General features: G+C 36.4%; 2 protein-coding genes across 2 annotated transcripts; both read right to left on the bottom strand.

Moving 5' to 3' along the window:
• Positions 1–273: 273 nt before the first annotated feature.
• LOC111284314 (photosystem II 5 kDa protein, chloroplastic-like) lies at positions 274–761 on the bottom strand. Its single transcript, XM_022873023.2, has one exon. The coding sequence runs from the start codon at positions 698–700 to the stop codon at positions 389–391; it is 312 nt and encodes a 103-aa protein (XP_022728758.2). The 5' UTR covers positions 701–761; the 3' UTR covers positions 274–388.
• A 589-nt stretch (positions 762–1,350) lies between these two features.
• Positions 1,351–3,766, bottom strand: LOC111286116 (uncharacterized). Its single transcript, XM_022875916.2, has 2 exons — positions 2,939–3,766; positions 1,351–1,719 (listed from the first exon to the last, which is right to left on the bottom strand). Exons 1-2 carry the CDS (start codon positions 3,593–3,595, stop codon positions 1,561–1,563), a joined length of 816 nt encoding a protein of 271 aa, XP_022731651.1. The 5' UTR covers positions 3,596–3,766; the 3' UTR covers positions 1,351–1,560.
• Positions 3,767–19,669: the final 15,903 nt, after the last annotated feature.

Raw genomic sequence — 19,669 nt, 5'->3', positions numbered from 1 at the left:
TGGGCAGTGATTGAACAACATCAAAGAAAACAAGCTTTATGACAAAACTCTCGCGTTTCCAAGTTCCTTATCATTCGTTTTTTGCTATTATTACTCCACCCTTTGAGCTAGAGTTTCTTCACAATTTTTTTAACGGCACTCGGTACCAACTCTACCGATGAATTTGGTTCATTTTAATTATTCCCACAAATTGATTTCAACCCAAAAGATAGTTGAACTTGAAGTTTAGTCAGTCTAGAGATATACGACTATTTGGTGAATATAGAGTAGAAGGAGAAGAAAGAAGAGTATGACATGGATTCTCCAATAACAAGATACAAGTTTCCATGCAACTTTTACATGAATTTCAAATTAAAATCGACATTAAATTTAGAGAAACATCAGATTCTCACTTGCGGCAGATGCTAGCTGTAGGCATTGTCACACAAACAGGAGCATACTTTTTCTTAGCTTCAGGGGTCCCAGTCTTTGGCTCTTCACCCATGGCAATGTTTGCAACGGAGAAAGCAACTGCTGCTGCAGCAACAAAAATCAACTCCCTCCTCCTATTGCTGCTCTCTTGCTTCAGTTCCCATCTGGCCTTCTGTCCTTCATCAGCTCTTGCTGCCTTGGCCACAATCAGCCCTCTGCGTGCTGTTGTTGAAGGAAGTCTAGTCAAAGTTGAGCTTGAGCTCCGCAGCCGAGAGGCTGTCATGCTCATAGAAGCCAAGTCTGTGTAGTCAGGGTCTTGGGGGGCTGCTATTATCTGCAATTTCTGTTTCTTTGGTCATATTCACAAGCTGGGATTGATTTATTATTAGTTAGTCATGGAAATAGCATGAAAGGGCCTGTTACTAACCCATCATTCATTTTCTTATACAAAGAAATGCTAGGACAAATGCGTCACTGCCACGTGTGGGTTTTATCTTGACCTAAGGTTGTGGTCATGAAAACTCTTCGCATAGTTTTGCCTGTGGATGTCAAAGCCTCCATTCAGCGCCGCATTTGTGAATCTCAGGTGTTTGGTAGCATGTGCCAGATCGATCAAAGGGAGTTGTCACATGGTGCTCTAGAGGTTTCATTTCATAGCAAATTCTGAGAAGAATGTTAAATAGCTACTTAAAAAAATCGATATACCGGAGGACATAAGCTATAAATTTCAAATGATAACACTGCAGAACTTGGATTAATAGTGCCAAAGACAATTGATGGTGATAGAGCAGCTAAAAACATTTTACCCAAAGTCAAACCTGCTTCTTTTTTGTCATTTTTGTTTCTGTCACTAAAATCAGCAATGTTATTCACCATTTGTTGAATAATTGACCTCATAAAAAATTCATTTCAAGTATGCACGAAGGCAACGATCAGCACTAAGAAAAATGAAAAACAATCACATATATCCATATAAGCTTATATAAAATCCAGATTGAGCAAACAAAACTTACCGAACAAGTACTAAATTTCCGAAGACAACCAAATAAGCCAAAAAGTAAACGTTAGCATTGTCTTAACTGACAAAAAGAACTTCATATTACTACCCTAGGCACTAAAGCGCATCTTTAATAATATAACTCATCACCATCACACATCCACCCTCTCTGCATCTTCAAGTACAAGAGTCTTCACCGGCTTTCCCAACAGATCAGTATACTCCTGGAAGGGAGACTTTGTGAAACGAGTCTCTCTCCAGAAATCAGGAGTCAAGAAACCATAAGTTTTCAGAAGACACTCGAAGGTAGCCTGCAATTTACATTTCCAAAAGGCAAAAAATAATCAGATATCACAAACAACTCAACAAATCAACTTTACAACAGAACATACACCAAATAACACCTATCTAGAACAAAAGCACATTAATTTTACAACAATCTAGCACAAATAATTTCAGGAACCGGGTAGGTTGCAATATATAATAGTTACAACTTACAATTGTATAGCCAAAAATCGTATAATAGTTACAACTTGCAATATAATAGTTACAATTTTATGATTATATTTTATGATTATTCAATTCAATTGTATAGCCAAACATACATTCAATATCAATTACAAAGGAGGTGCGTCAAGTCATCAAAGATAAAACAAAATTTCAACTACAAATATATTATACGAACAATATCCAGCTTCAAGAATTAACACAACATTAACAGCATATTTGCAACCAAACTACTCTAGTCTACTATCCTCAACAATTCAAAATCAAGAGCTAAGCAGAAAACAATGTACTACCTTCAACACAATTCCACTAGAGTTGCGGATAGGTAAATTCAATACAATTGGTTGTTCTTACAAATAGTGACATGTATCCATGTCCAAACCAACATACACATATTATCAAGCGTTTATACACAAAATAATACAACCAGAGGAAGCTATAGCCATACCAAAATAAAATATTCAAGTCCTATGATATCTACAAGATTCCCAACCATACATTAGTTACCAATTTCTATCCCACCAAAAGATGCCTTCAACAATTCCATTACAATCACGGAGGTAAATTCAAGACAACAACTCCATAATAAAACAATATAATAAAGGGTGAAATATGCTTCCATCAAATCAGTACGAAAAATATCTGGGAGAGAAAGAAAACCACAAAATACCTAACTACTCAAGATCAATGACCCATATCCCCAAATTAAAAGAAAGACAATGTAACAGTAACCAATATCTAAAAGTACAATCATCTACAAATTTATCCAATTAATCCAGTACCACACATCTTACAAAATATCAATAACACACATGCCAAGACTAATGAAAATGAATCAAACATACCATAACTCATCAAAGAACAAGTAAAGTATCCTAGTACTTAGACAAAGAGTCATCATATCAATGATCAGCGTAGAAGAATTAACAACCCATTTTCAAATAGATATAAACAAATCCAAAATCAATCTGAAATAAAAACAAAAGCCAACAAATAAAAAAATAATATTAAAAAAGTCAATACCTTGACAAAGTTACCAAGAGTCTTAGTAGAACCCCTAGAAGAAGTAAAAACATCCTCAATACCGGCAAACTGAAGCACCTTCTTGGGCACCCTAGCAGCCACAATCCCCGCACCTCTGGGAGCCGGCACCATCCTAACGGTAACGGACCCACATTTCCCAGTAACTTTGCACGGCACTGTATGAGGTTTTCCAATCTTATTTCCCCAATACCCTCTCCTCACCGGTATCACCGACAATTTCGCCAATATTATCGCCCCTCTTATAGCCGTCGCAACTTCTTTGCTACACTTCACCCCCAATCCGACGTGTCCATTTCCATCGCCAACGACGACAAAGGCCTTGAAACGGGTGCGCTGGCCGGCACGTGTTTGTTTCTGGACAGGAGTGATCTTCATGACCTCGTCTTTCAAAGAAGGGCCAACGAGTTGGTCGACGATTTGGTACTCTTTGATGGGGAGAGAATGGAGATAGATTTGCTCCAAGGAAGTGATTTTTCCGGATTTCACCAGACGTCCGAGCTTTGTTACGGGCACCCATTTCTCTTCTTCATCTTTACGGCCACGTCGCCTGCCTCTTGGGCCACGGTCAGATCTGCCACCGCCTCCACCGAAGCCGCGCCTGAAAGCGCCACGCTCTCCTCTGCCTCTTTCTGCCATTTTGCTTTTGGTGTGTATGTGTTGAAAATAGAGAGGGTTTTATTACGGAGATGTCAAGATGACAGGAGAAAATGAAAGCGGCGAGGGAAACAGTTCTGTCCAACAAATAGATTGATTCCTATGCCCTGACTTTAGGGTTTTTAGTTGGGTGTGACTGAAGCGGCTTTCTTTTGAGGGTTGGGCTCTGGGTTAAAAATAACAAAAATGAAGAGAAAAAGAAAGGATTGTTGCCACGATCCAACCCAAAATGACCTTTTACGGCCCAATCATTCTTTTTTATAAATCTAGATTCAGAAACATTTATGGATCCCATACCAATTTCAAACTAAAAAGTTGAAAATTTTTTTTATAGATATTAGTAATGGGTAGGCAGGTTGTCATGAGCTAAGCTTTTTCTTAATAAAGTAGTACTTGGATGGACGTTTTCACACAAGTCAATCAAAGATAGTTCAATATTTGAATAGGCATCCAATAAGCTACAAGTTAATCTCAAATATGCACAACGATATATCGAAGCAAAATAAGAGCACACCAAAGTGAACCCTAGCATTTTCATATAAAAAAATATTTTATTAATATCGAGATTAGTACAACTAGTACAAAAAGAACATTGAGTCTTCCCACCATCATCAAGGTTAGAAGGGCAACCTTAGATAGGTAGTTTAGCACGTACCTTAACCAATAAAATAGCTCAACAATACGTCAATCGCTCACCTCTTCTAAAGAGCTTAAGGGATTTTATAGCTATACTAACAAAAACCATTACAATATTTAAAATTGGGACACTTTTTCCTAGCACACGAGATCTACCCTCTCTCTTAACACTTTTACTCGGTCATGGCTCTATACATAGGTTGTTCATGACATTCTATGTCCCATCATAGCCCTATACAAGATTGGCTAATGACATTCTCCTCCACCAATTCTGTCGATGCCTTCGTTGACTTGTTGGCCTAGAATTCTTCAATCTTTTGCTTGAATGCTTAAAGGTCATGATCTCTTTCCCAACTGGTTTTTTAAGCCCTCCGACTTCACTAAATATTCATAAACTATTCTTCGAGATATTCTAGATACCTTGTTAGCTAAATTCTCTTCAACTCGATGTTTTGATAGTGGCTTCATAAAAATGGCAGTCCTGGTTGTTGATTCACTATGACTTGCATCTATGGTGTTTACATAATAAGGCTTTAAGTTGCTCACATGAAACATTGGACACTTTCATTCATTTTGACGAGTCAATTTTGTAAAAGGCATTCGCTGCTTTGGAAAAGATATTCAATGGACCCTCATATTTATGCATCAACTTACAACTTACAATCTCATTTTCTTCAGAACCTGGTTCGTTTGGGCATTAGTCTAAAAGAACAAGATCACCAACTTTGAATCGCTGTACACTTCAACCCTTATTTACCCATTTCTTTATGCGCTTCGATGCCTTATCTAAATATGCTTGTGCAATTTTTGTATTTTGTCTCCATTTTTTGTTAAGGTTGAAATTCGTGGATTTTTCCCTCTATATGGCTCAAGAGAAGTATGCAATAGTCTTGATAGTTATCTAGTGACCACTTCAAATGGACTCTTGTTTATGGAAGAACACTTATTGGAATGAAAATAAAGTTGAGCTACATCCAATAATGAAGGCCAATTCTTCTGATTAGCTTGAATGAAGTGTCTTAAGTACTCATTCAACAACTCATTAAATCATTTTAACCATCAATTTATGGATGATAACTTGAAAAGATATTGAGTTAAGATCTTAAGATTTTGAAAAGTTCCTTTCAAAATGACCTAGTGAATCTCGGATCCCTGTTACAATAATGTTTTGAGGAAGGCCCCAATATTTGATTACATGTTTAAATATTAGCCAGGCTGTATCTTTTGTAGTGCAATACTTTTAGGTGGGAATAAACGTAGCATACTTCGAGAAAGGGTCAATTACTACTAGAATAGACCCAAGATCGCTAACTTTAAGAAGACATGATATAAAGTCAATGAAGATACTTTTTCAAGGTCTTGTGGGCACAAGTAGTAGTTCAAGCATGCTTGTCAGTTTCTTATTTTCAACTTTATCCTGTTGATAAATGAGGCAAGTTTTCATATGGTCCATCACATCTTACCTCATTGAGGTCAATAATAGCCTTGTTTTAATAATGCCAAAGTATGTTGCCAACTAGGGTGACCCGACCATGGTGTGTCATGGCATTCCTTCATTAGCATTTGTCTTAGACCTATTTTCAACATAAACAATTGAGGATTCTTTGTCAATAAAACCTCATTTTTTTATCAAAAGTACTTAGACTTCCCTTCTTCTACTAGTTTCAAAATGGCATTAGCTTATGGGTTTTTTTTTTTTCAGATTATCTTCAATTAGCTTGTGGACATTTGTTATGACTTTACTAATCACCATTGGGGTAATTCTCTTAAGGGTAGCCAACTCTGCTCATTTACTCAATGCATCTGCCACTTGATTAGTTCTTCTAGCTGTGTACTCGAAACATAATTCAAATTTGGCTAGAAATTCTTGCCATCTAGCTTGCTTAGTTGTGACCCTCGACTGGATGAAAAAATGACTAATTGTCTCATTGTCTGTCTTAATGACGAATTGTGAACCCAACAACTAATGCTGTCATGCTCTCAAACAATGGATTACTGCTAGGAGTTCTTTCTCTTAAGTCATATATCTCTTTTCAGCTTCGTTCAATTTTTGACATTCAAATGCTATCGGATGTCGTTCTTGCAAAAGTGCTCCCTCAATAGTGAAATCAGATGCATCTGTTTAAACTTCAAAAGGCTCTAATGTTAAGGAGAGCCAAGATAAGGTCATTCATTATGGCTTCCTTCAATTCTTTAAAAGCCTTTTGACATTCACTTGTCCAACACTATTTATGCTTATTTTTTAATAACTCCGTGAGGACCGTGATTCTACAAGAGTATCTTTCCATAAATCTCCTATAATAGTTAGCTAATCCCAAAAATAAGTAGAGTTCACTGACATTCTTTGGTGTTGCTCACTCCTTAATAGCCCTAACTTTTTTTATGTTCATTCAAATGTCGTCTAAGAAGTGAATTCGTGTATATACAAATGCATATTTCTCGCTTTTAACATATAACTAGTGGTCTTATAGTCTTTGAAACACAAGATGCAGGTGCTTTTTGTGCTCTTCCATGGTAGAACTATAAACCACTATGTTATCTAAATAAATGACCACAAACTTATTAAGATAGTCATGAAACACTTAATTCATCAAGGTACAAAATATGACAGGGGCATTAGTCAATTCTAAGGGCATAATAAGAAATTCAAATGCACCAAACAGCGTTACACAAGTGGTTTTTGACTCATCTCTTTTAGCAATTCTAACTTGATGATAGCCAAATCTCAAGTCCAATTTGGAGAAGTACTTGGCCTGGCTTAGTTGATCAAACAAATATGCAATAAGGGGCATAGGATATTTGTTTCTCATAGTGACTTTGTTCAGGGCCTTGTAGTCCACACATAATCATAAACTTTTATCATATTTTCTCTAAAATAGCACAAGTACCCCAAATGATGCTTTCGATGCTCTAATGAACCCGACTTGTAAAAGCTCATCTAATTATTATTTTAATTCATCCAACTCTAATGAAGCCATACGATATGGGGATTTAGCTTGTGGTTTAACTCTCGGAAGAAGCTCAATCTCACAATCCATCAGTCTTCGATGAGGTAAGACCTTGGGTAATTGCTTTAGCATCATATTCATAAACTTTTTAAATACTTTCTGCACCCCATCGGGAATCGATTTCAACTCAATCCTATCTTTGTAAATCAACATGGCCATATAGGAGAGCTCCCTTCTTTTTACCCCTTTCTTGAATTGTAATGTTGAAATCATTTTTTTCCCACTCTTAGGGAGGATTGTGGCTGGCATAACACATGGGCATTTCCCCAAGAACAATAGACAACTAGTAGCAGCGATTGGGATCACCTGAGCTAACATCATGAAATCTAATCCTAGGACAACATCAAAGTCATCTGTAGACACCCAATTTGGTCCAGGCCCGGATCAATTGGGCCTGGTCCAAATGGGTAAGTCTGTATTTTTTTTCTCTTCATTTTATTTTTATTTTTTTAATTTATTTTTATTTTGTATTTTACATTGTTATTTTATTTTATGTTTATTATTATTATTTTATATATGTATATATCTATATATTTTCTTTTTTTTTATTATTATTTTTTTTATCTTAGGGATTTATGTATTTATTAATATGTATATACTTTATATTATTATTATTATTTTCTGTTAATATTTATGTAATTATCTGTTATTTAATTTTAATTGATCTATTATTTATCTGATTTATTTGATTTATTTTCGTTTGATTTTTTATGTTATATATATTTTTGATTTATCTGGCTTGGATTGGGATTCAATCAATTAGAGTTCAGATTGGATTCAAAGATTGAATCCCCGTCCAAAGAGGAATTGGGATTGATCAGAAACTCCTGATCAATCCCTATAAAAAGGACCCTCTGGAACAAAACAGGATACAGAAAAACAGTAAGCAAAAGCTACTGATTGAGAGAAAATGGGCGTATAGAAGGCTAAGAAAAGGTTTAGAGGTGTTTTGGGAATTAGTAAAAATTTTTTGAAGATTTTTGGTGATTTTTTTTCTGGGAATTTCTGAAAAATTCCAGTTTTCGGTTAATTTTCCTGCGAAAATTGCATTTTTCGGCGACGATTCCGGTCAATTTTGAAGTTTTCGACGAGCTGCCCAGTTTTCGATGAAGAATCCCAGAAACAACTTTCCGACCAACTTTCGACAAAAAACCCAGATTCCGGTGAAAAATCTCAGAATCCAATGAATATTCAACCGGAGTTCTTCAGCCGTTTAGAGAGAAGCGGGAGAAAAAAGAAAGAAAAAAGAGAGAGGTGAGGAGCTTTCTGTCGAAAAACAGAGGGAAGAACCTTATATACCATCTCAAAATGACGTCGTTTTTATCTTAAGTGACCTAGAGGATCCTTGCGTTTTACCGAGATCTGATCCGACCCGAGCGTCGACCCGCTTTCTGACCCGTGCGTGTACCCCCCTGAGCCAATAATCGAGCTGAGCCGGGGCCCCAAGCCGCTTCTCCAAGCCGTTTCTCTACCTTGAACCGAGCCGAGCCGTACTCCGACCCGCTCCAAGTTTTTTTTTTAATTAATTTATTAATTTTTTTATTTATTAGATTAGGTTTATTTAATATTCTTTTTATCTTTATTTTATTTTTATTTTTGTTTTATTTTTCTTTATTTTTTTATTTTTATTTATTTTCACTTTTATTTTGTTTCATTATTCTATTTTCTTTAAATAAAAATAAAAAAAATATTTTTGAGGAAAAGTTGAAAGTATCAATTTTTCTTAAAAATAAATTTTCAAAAAAAAGATTTTTGAGGAAAAGTCGAAAGTATCAATTTTCCTTGAAAATAAAAGTTTCCAAAAAATATTTTTGGGGAAAAGTTGAAAGTATCAATTTTCTTTAAAAATAAAATTTTAAAAAATGATTTTTGAGGAAAAGTTGAAAGTATCAATTTTTCCTGAAAATCAAAGTTTCCAAAAAATATTTTTGATGAAAAGTTGAAAGTATCAATTTTCCTTAAAAATCAAAGTATCCAAAAAATATTTTTGGAGAAAAGTTGAAAGTATCAATTTTCCTTAAAAATAAATTTTCCAAAAAAAAAGATTTTTGAGGAAAGGTTGAAAGTATCAATTTTCCTTGAAAATCAAAGTTTTTAAAAAATATTTTTGGAGAAAAGTTGAAAGTATCAATTTTTCTTGAAAATCAAAGTTTTCAAAAAATATTTTTGGGAAAAAGTTGAAAGTATCAATTTTCCTTAAAAATAAAATTTCAAAAAAGTTTTTTTTTTTGAGGAAAAGTTAAAAGTATCAATTTTCTTTAAAAAAAAAGCAATCTTTTTTTTCTTCTTTTTGAATTTTCCTTAATGTCAAATAATCCGACGACGGAGCCTCTGCAAGTGAAACAGTAGTTCTTTTTGCATACTCTTGAGGTGAATGAATTTTTTCAATTTTCTGCTAAAAGTATTAGAGTCAATTGAGAGTAATTTTCAATAATTAATTACTTGGTAAAATTTTAAGGCTTTTTAGATAACACAAATTTAAGCTGGTACCATCTTTTGATGGGCGTTGTGAGGGTGTTATAACCTTCCTCACACGTAACCGAACTCTCGAACTTTGTTCTGGTTAGTAGACCTGAACCTATTCTTTTAGGGACCCTTAAACTTAGGTGTTCCTTGAAAAGACAGATTCTTTAGGTGGCCAATCGCACTTAGCTAAAAAAGATTGGTGACGACTCCCTTAAGTCAATGTCTAGCGATAGATCCTTGGATCTAGACGTTATGACAGCTTAATGACTCCACTGGGGACTTCTGAGAGTCAGGCCAGCAAATAATTTGTGTTATCCAAAAGTCTAATAAAATTGAACCTTTTTGTATATATGTGTTATTATTCATTCATGTTTATTTACTTTGTTAATTATGTCATTCATATGCATGTGCATAACATGAGCTCTACACCCGAGCTCCGTCCCTCTAGGAGGGAGTAAAGTACCTATTGCTTTCGTGAGGTCTAATACCTCCGTAGTGGCTAGCGAAATACTTCCACTCAAATTGAACCTTTTTCGCTTGTAGCCTGTAATGGGTGAGGATTAGGGTGCCTTACTAGTCTGTGATGGACAAGGATGTAAGGAACAATTTGAGGGCCTTTAGACTTTGACCCTAAAACTGTATATAGTGAACCTTAAGAGCGCCTAACCTATAGATAGAGCCATCACTCTTCCCTTTTAGAATTGACCAAAAGCATAGGATTCATCCTTTTTACTTTGTGTGATGTTTAAATTTACTTAGTTATTTATTCTTTTTTTGGGTATACTAACTGTTTTCTTATTCTTTTGCATTGTTTCATACGCATATCATAAAGTTGCATAAAAAACATTTGCTTGAAAAACGGTCTTCAATAAATTTTTTTCATGGACGCCAATGAACGCTTAGTTTGTTCTTCATCAGTATTAGCACCTTGTGGGACACCCAATGAAGTAAGGGTCCAGTCAGAAAAAACTCAACTAAAGATGAGAGATTGCTTGCCAATTGGGTATGATTCTACTCTGTCTCAAGAAACATCTATCCTCTTCAAACAGAACAATTTAGAGGATTTGGTTGATATCTGAAAAAAAATGAGTCCATCAAGACAAGAACAATTTTGTCAGAAACATGGGCATATAGCACACCTTCTAGCAATGATTATTGATGATCAACTAATTAGAGCTACAACATAATTCTGGGATCCTGCATACAAGTGTTTCATCTTTAACGAAGTTGATATGACTCCCACCATAGAAGAATATTCGGTCTTGTTGGGTTTGCATCTCAAGACCCCTGACAAGATATATGTCAAAAAACATAAGTCAGGATTTCGTAAAAGTCTGGCTCAACTCATGGGGATAGACAAGGAAGTTGTGGATTCTCATACAAAGAAGAAACAAGAACAGGTTTACCTATCTTAAAAGTTCTTTCATGAGTTTCTGATGCAACATGCCAATGAAAAACGGGGGTTAGACATATTTGCCTTGGTTATATACGGACTGGTAATCTTTTCAAAGGTTTTGGGACATATTGAGATAGCGGTGGTTGATTTCTTCGAGAGTGTGATCAATGGCTGTAATCTTTCAACGGTAATATTAGTAGAGACTATCAGATCTTTAAGTTATTATCGTTGAAATGGAAGGCACTTCATAGGATGCATACAATTATTGTACTTGTGGATGAAAAGCCATTTTGAACAAGGAAATGGTGCTTTCTCGAAGCTTTATATCCGTAATCATTTTCTGATCAAAAATTTTATGAAAGTGGGTGGTCAAAGCGAAAGTCTAAACAAGAGTGGATAACTTTCTTACAAAAATTGGAAAGTGCCAGGGTGAGATGGTTGGCCCCATGGATGAATCGTGAGCCTATGTTGTATCAATATGGGGATAGTATAGTGGTTCCACTTCTGGGTTTATGGGGAGTGACGAATTATGCACCACTCTTAGTGAGAAGGCAATTTGGGGGAGAACAGTTTATTTCTATGACTTATGGGCTACATCAGTTAGACTTATCTTACAGTGAGCCTAAAGCATTTCAAAGGATGAATGAGATGATTAAAGCATGGAAAAATCCCCAAAGAGTGAGTCCTGGACCGTTCACTGAAAAAGTCACCCCAGGATACTTGGTTTGGAGAACAAATAGAAGACAAGAAATGGTATTCACTTATGAAATCTCTCAACCACCAACAGAAGAAAAACTTGAAGAGACACCATCAGAATTAGAGCTGGCAACAAAAGAATTTGAGTCTAAAAAGAGCAAGTTAAAGCAAGAGATTCAGAAGCTTCAAGAAGAAAAAGCCCAGTGGAAAGGTAGAGCTGAAAATTATGAAGTTAAAGTTCACAAGATTGCTAGAGAATGTGATATAACTATTGAAGATCTAGCAAAGTTACACCAGGAACATAAAAGGTTATGTGTGAGAGAAAGAGCCAAAGAGATAACCATTGTCGAGCTGACTGAGGAAAATACAAGACTGAAGCAAGAGTATGCCGAATTAGAAGAAGAAAGTATCGAAGCACAGGCAGAAATTAACATGCTAAACAGTTATTTGAGCAGGCTAAGTCAAAGGTTGGATGAACAATGAGACCACATCGCTGCATTGGTTAAAGAACATAGAGAATTATCATACCAAGTCTGGTGTGGTAAAAGAGAGAACTTAGGAAGGCAGAAATACATTGAGCACTTAACAACCCAAATCCATAAAGGGATATGTATGGCAAGAGAGATGGTGGAAGAGGCAGAGGCATTAAGACAAGTGGTGGCCCCAGTAGGAGAACATGGACAGCGTCTGTTGAACTTCATAGAAGAAGCCAAGGCCCAGTATGAACAGATCAAACAATTTTATGGCTATAATTCTAGGATGATAAACTTAATGTAGATCAAAGTTTTTTTTGGAATAAATGAAATTTTTTAGTTGAATACTGTTTTAAGGCAAATGTTTTTTGCATACATGCATTTTTATTCATTGCATTCTCATTCATTACACTTAACAAAATAACCATGTGATGATCATGCAAATTTACTAATTCTAGGATATGGTACTCAAGGTTCCAAGATAGCTCCATCTAGCGAAAATTCTACCTATCGACACAACATAAGATCCAGAGCAAGGTAAATGGAGCAGGAAAATTCTCATAGATTTGAAAAGATAGAAAAAGCACATGAGAAGATTGAAAGTGAGCTAAGCAAGATTTTGAAGCTCTTAATAACATGAACAAAGGAAAAAGAGTTGAAAAAAATATAAGCCAGCAAGTTCCCCCATTACAAGAAATGGTTGACCCTTTGTATCATCCAGGTTTTGGCCCACTTCACACCCAGTTTGCTCAAGAGGTCCCACCACAACACTTCGCATATTCGACATATCCTGGAATGCCATCAGCTTTCAACAGCTATGTAAATCTTATCTTCATTGAAAAGGTAACAGAACCAATTTTTGATCTAGATGATCTAAAAGAGAAGGAAAAAGAAAAGATAAGAGTGGAAGTTCAGGAAAGCTCCAAGATTAGCATGCTAGAGCAAAGGCTACGGGCTGTGAAAGGATTTAGCTTTTATGGGTCAGTTGATGCTGTTGGGCTCTGCCTAGTTCCTGATGTGGTTATTCCTCATAAGTTTAAAGTACCAAAATTTCAAAAATATGACGGTACAAAGTGCCCCAAAACCCACATAATCATGTATTGTAGGAAGATGGCAACTCATGCACATGATGAAAAACTCTTGATGCATATTTTCCATGACAGTCTTACTGGCTCTGCGGCCAGATGGTATGTTCAGCTGGACAGAACTCGTATTCGTTCTTGGAGCGATATGGCACATGACTTTATTGGTCAATATCGACATATCATCGATTTGGCCCCTGATCGTTTGTCTTTACAGAATCTAGAAAAAACGATAAACGAGTCTTTTAAAGAGTATGCCAGAGGTGAAGGGATGTTGCTTCTCAGGTACAACCTCTTCTGACTAAAAAAAAATTATAATGCTGTTTGTTAGTACTTTAAAACCTCTCTATTATGAAAAGATGATAGGGAATGCAACAAAAAATTTTGTTGATATAGTAATCTTGAGAGAAATCATTGAAAGTGCTATCAAGAATGGCAAGCTAGAAGGAAATGAAGCATCTAGCAAAAGAGTCCCGAAGAAAAAAAAAATTGAAGCTCAGGCTGTGAGCTTTGATAGACAGCAACTTAGAGGTTATTCACCTTACCCACCACTAGAATATTTGCCATATCACCCTACTGTAAATAACACTTCCTTTCACCAATACCAACCAATTACACAACCACCATACCTCCAAACATATCAAACCCTTTATAGACCCCAAAATACCATGTACAGTCCTAACATTCAACCTACCCCAAGACCCCAAAATCGCCCAACTAACCCCATTGGTGGCTCACGGGAGCAACGAACCACTCGTGAGAAACTCATTTTTGACCCAATTCTAATGACTTATACGAAATTATATAAGGAGCTCTACAATAGTCATTTGATTGCTCCAAGTAAATTGAAACCCCTCAAGCCACCTTACCCTAAGTGGTATGATCTCACCGTCCACTGTGATTACCATTATGGGATTGCTAGTCATTCTACCAAAAATTACACTACCTTGAAACACAAAGTACAACGGTTGATCAAAGATGAGATGATTTACTTTGATACTGGAGGGATGACTGTGTCGAATGTTAGTGGTAATCTTTTATCGGATCATAATGTGAATGTTATAGGTGAAAAACATGAGCGTTATGTGAAGAAGAAAGTGAAAGATATTAAGACACATCTCAGCCAACTGTTCGATGTTTTACGAAAAGCAAACATGATACAACTGGTAAGTCCACACAGTTATCATGGAGCATATGTAGTTGGTACTAGTTGTAAGTATCATAATGGGGCAATGGGCCATTCCATTGAGACCTGTGAGCGGTTTCACTAGGAGGTGCAAAAACTCTTGGATTCACATCAGATGGAGATCTATGAAAAAAAAGAAGACTTGAAGAATGTTGAGGTGCACATGACTGATAGGCCGATAAAGTAGTTTCCAAAACCAGTGACAATTCAGTGTGGGAACAAACCAAAGTCAGTCATAGACAAACTCCTCCCCAGGCCGGTAACTTTTAAAGTCCCGACTCTTTTTTCATACAAAGATGATAAAGCTGTACCTTAGAGATATGGCTGTGACACTGTAGTTTATGGACAGAAAAAAGAGGTCTCTAAAGTCGATGCTTCTAATATTACTGGTGTATGAGGCATTACTCGAAGTGGGAGATGTTACATTCCAGAAATGCTAGAGAAAGCTAGAAGGAAAAAGGCTAAAGAAAGAGAAAGATGAAATAATCTTGAAACTGAACCTGAAGAAGATCAACCGAAGCCAGTATTAGAAAGAAAGGTTTGTGAATTCCTAAAGCTGGTAAAACATAGTGAGTATTCAGTTGTGAAACAGTTGAATAAAATGTCAGCTTGAATCTCATTATTATCACTGTTGCTGAACTCAGAGCCACACCGAAATGCCCTACTGAAAGTGTTGAATCAGGCATATGTGACACATAACGTATCTGTTGAATATGTGAACCACTTGGCTGAAAATCTAGTCATGCCAAATCACATTTCATTCAGCGATGATGAGATTTCTTTGAAGGGAAAAAGAAATCCCAAGGCTCTGCATATCACAGTCAAGTGCAAGAGCCATATCATAGCCAAGGTCCTTATCGATAATGGCTCTGCTATCAATGTCATGCCTATGTCAACTTTGGCATGGCTACCCATTGATTATTCTCATATGAGGGATAGTCAGATGATTGTGAGAGCCTTTGATGGGACCAGAAAAGAAGTCCTGGGGGATATTGAAATACCTTTGCAAATTGGGCCATGCACCTTCAATATAAAATTTTAAGTGATGGATATCTCTCAATCCTACAGCTGTCTGTTAGGAAGACCATGGATTCACATGACAGGAGCTGTGCCTTCTACTTTGCACCAGAAGATCAAGTTCAATGTAGAAGGTCAATTAGTAGTGGTAGTTAGGGAGGAAGACATGCTGGTGACCTAACCATTGAACACTCCATACGTAGAGGCTACCGAAGAAGTATTGGAATGCTCCTATCGATCTTTTGAATTGGTTAATTCTATAGGTGAAGGATTTCAAAATCAACTTTTTTCAAAAATAGTGGTGAGCCAAGTCATCAACAAGTGTTGGTATCTAGGACTTGGGCTAGGTAAAAACTTACAGGGAATTAAAGAGCCTCCGACAATAATAGACAATAGCGACAGGGTAGGCCTAGGCTATGAGATGGCAGAGTGGAAAGTCAAAAGAAGGCCATCAAGAAAGACAGCAAGACTGATGTTTATCCCACACTTATATGAAACCTTCAGACCTGGAGGATTCATGTACCCAGATGCAAGAAAAAGTGTGGAAGACGATTTTGCCCAGTTAACGATTAATGTCATTGAAGATGAAGTGAAGGTTAATCAAGAGGAGTGGGTTCGCCTTTGTCCACCAGATTTTGAGCTCAATAATTGGAGTGCCATTGAGATGCCTTTGACTTTTGATTTAGATGCAATGTAATTGTAACATCCCAATAACTATTGCCCAAGGCATTGGGGTGATCTTTTTTGTTCGTGTCATTCATCATTTATTATTTTTAATAAAAATTAGAAAGTATGCATTTTCATTCATTTCTTCTTGTGTCTTCATTATTTTCATCTTTCCAAGCACATCTTGCCAACATATCCCATTTCATTCAATTGCAGGTCTTTAAATGAACATGAAGATAATCATGATAACAATCAAGAGGTTAGCTTTGAGAATTCAATTAACACTGATGAAGTTGACAATGAAAAAAATTCTGAAGAATATGTTATACCTCCGGACCTATTGAGGATGATTGAACAAGAAAATAAGCCAATTGAGCCTTATCAAGAGGTAGTGGACTTAGTGAATCTAGGAGATGAAGAAAATAAGAAAGAGGTTAGAATGGGCACTTCACTTTCATCTGGAGATAGGCAACGATTGGGAGACCTACTTTGAGAATTTGTAGATATATTTGTTTGGTCTTACCAGGATATGCCAGGACTGAGCACAGAGATAGTGGAGCACAGATTGCCCTTAAAGCTAGAATGTAAGCCAGTTCAGTAGAAACTGAGATGGATGAAGCCTGAAATGCTGCTAAAGATTAAAGAAAAGGTGAAAAAACAATTTGATGTAGGTTTTTTATAAGTGGCTAAGTATCCAGAATGGGTAGCTAATATAGTCCCAGTTCCTAAGAAAGATGAAAAAGTACGAATGTGTGTGGACTATCGTGACTTAAATAAAGCTAGCCCAAAAGATAACTTTTCTTTGCCTCATATCGACACACTGGTAGATAACACAGCTAAGCATTCGATTTTCTTTTTTATGGATGGTTTCTCAGGGTATAATCAGATAAAAATGGCTGCAGATGATATGGAAAAGACTACTTTTGTGACCATGTGAGAAACTTTTTACTACAAAGTCATACATTTTGGGTTGAAGAATGCTGGGGTAACATATCAAAGGGCCATGGTAACACTTTTCCATGACATGATGCACAAAGAGATCGAGGTATATGTAGACGATATGATCGCAAAGTCTTGTGAGGATGAAGATCATGTCACCAGTCTCAGAAAGTTATTTGAGAGATTGAAAAAATTTCAGCTCAAATTAAACCCAATCAAGTGCACCTTTGGGGTAAAGTCAGGGAAGTTGCTAGGCTTTGTGGTCAGTGGAAGAGGAATTGAAGTCGACCCCGATAAGATACGGGCCATTCAAAAGCTGTCACCTCCTAGTACGCCAAAAGAAGTTTGAGGTTTTCTAAAGAGATTGAACTACATTTCTCGGTTTATCTCTCAGCTTACTTACAAATGTGATCCCATATTTAAGCTTCTCCGTAAAAACAATCCTGGGAAATGGAATGAAGAATGTCAAGAGGCATTTGATAAAATTAAGTAATATTTATCGAACCCTCCGATATTGGTGCCACCTGTTCTAGGAAAACCTTTAATTTTATATCTAACTGTATGTGAAAGTTTAATGGGATGTGTACTGGGACAGTAAGACGAGGCCAGTCGAAAGGAGAGAGCTATTTACTATCTGAGTAAAAAGTTCACTGAATATGAATCCAAGTATTCTTCATTGGAGAAAATGTGTTGTGCATTAGCGTGGACTGCCAAAAGACTCAGACAGTATATGCTCTGTCATACTACATGGATCATAATGAAACTGGACCTAATTAAGTATATCTTCGAGAAGCCTTCTTTGTCTGGGAGAATCGCTAGATGACAGGTAATGCTCTCAGAATCCGATATTATATACATGAGCCAAAAAGTAATAAAAGGAGGTGCTATAGCAGAATTCCTTGTAGATCGTGCTACTAAAGACTATGAGCCGATGAAGTTGGAATTCCCTGACGAAGACTTAATGACTATTTTCCAACCGGAGGAAGGGGAGCATGTAGAAAAATGTTGGAGAATGTACTTTGATAGAGCTGCTAATGCCTTGAGACATGGAATTGAGGCAATTCTGATTTCTCTAGAAGAACAATACTGTCCTGTAATAGCGAGGTTAATTTTTAATTACATAAATAATATCGTTGAATATGAAGCATGTGTCATAGGCCTACAAGCTGCTATAGATAGAAGATTGAAGGTACTAAAAGTGTTTGGAGACTCAGCTCTAGTCATATATCAGTTGAAAGGAGAATGGAAGACGAGAGATTCAAAACTCGTTCCGTATCATAAGTATATTCTAGAGTTGATGAAATAATTTGAAGATATCCAGTTTGATCATTTACCTCGAGAAGAGAATTTGATTGTTGACGCATTGGCTACTATGGCTGCGATGATTCGAATTAATGAATATATCGACATTCATCCCATCAAGTTAGATGTTAAGGATATACCAGCTTATTGTTCTAATGTAAAGGGAGAAGAAGATGGAAAGCCCTGGTATTATGACATCCTACAGTATGTTAAAGATCAGCAGTATCCAATTAAAGTAACAAAAAATGATAAAAGGGTCATCAGAAGATTGGCTATGAACTTTTTCCTGGATGGGGATATCCTGTACAAAAGAAGCAAGGATCAAGTATTATTGAGATGTGTAAATGAGACTGAAGTGAAAAAAATCATTGAAGAGGTGCACGGTGGAATATGTGAGACACATACTAGTGGACATATGATGGCAAGACAGATCATGAGAGCAGGATATCACTGGTTGACAATAGAGAATGATTGTATTGATTATGCTCATAAATGCCATAAATGCTAGATATATGTTGATAAGATTCATGCTCCGTCGTCTGTTTTACATGTTATGGCACCACCATGGTCATTTTCAATGTGGGGCATGGATGTCATTGGTCCAATCACCCCAAAAGCTTCTAATGGGCACAGATTCATTTTTATGATGATAGATTACTTCACAAAATGGGTAGAGACAGCATCATATGCAAGTGTGACACGCTCTGTGGTTTGAAAGTTCATAAAAAAAGAGATCATCTGTAGATATAAACTTTCAGAGAGAATTATTTCAGACAATGCCAAGAATCTAAATAGTAAGATGATGCAAGAAGTATGTGCTCAATACAAGATTAGGCATCATAACTCAGCACCATACCATCCGAAGATGAATGGGGCAGTTAAGGCAGCCAATAAGAACATAAAGAAGATTTTAGAGAAGATGACTGAGACTTACAAAGATTGGCATGAGAAGTTACCATTTGTATTGCATGCATATCGAATGTCAGTTCGCACCTCTACTGGGGTAACCCATTTTCTTTGGTTTATGGGATGAAAGCTGTACTACCAGTGGAAGTAAAGATCCCCTCTTTGAGAGTCTTAAAAGAAGTCGAATTGAAAGAAGCTGAATGGATTCGAGAACGTTATGAGCAGTTAAATTTCATAGAAGAAAAGAGATTGACTGTGTTGTGCTATAGTCAGCTATATCAAG

The sequence above is a fragment of the Durio zibethinus genome, chromosome 6 (assembly GCF_047325235.1).
Source record: "Durio zibethinus cultivar Kanyao isolate XHJ-2024 chromosome 6, ASM4732523v1, whole genome shotgun sequence".
Taxonomy (NCBI): Eukaryota; Viridiplantae; Streptophyta; class Magnoliopsida; order Malvales; family Malvaceae; genus Durio; species Durio zibethinus.
The sequence above is the reverse complement of the archived record's forward strand: the minus strand, read 5'-3'. Positions and strand labels throughout refer to the sequence as shown.

Bases quoted from the DNA above. Each gene is read 5' to 3' on its own strand.
- LOC111284314 (XM_022873023.2), bottom strand. From the start codon at position 700: ATGAGCATGACAGCCTCTCGGCTGCGGAGCTCAAGCTCAACTTTGACT.
- LOC111286116 (XM_022875916.2), bottom strand. From the start codon at position 3,595: ATGGCAGAAAGAGGCAGAGGAGAGCGTGGCGCTTTCAGGCGCGGCTTC. The intron at 1,720-2,938 runs GTATTGACTTTT...TGTAAATTGCAG, and splicing joins CTCTTGGTAACTTTGTCAAG to GCTACCTTCGAGTGTCTTCT.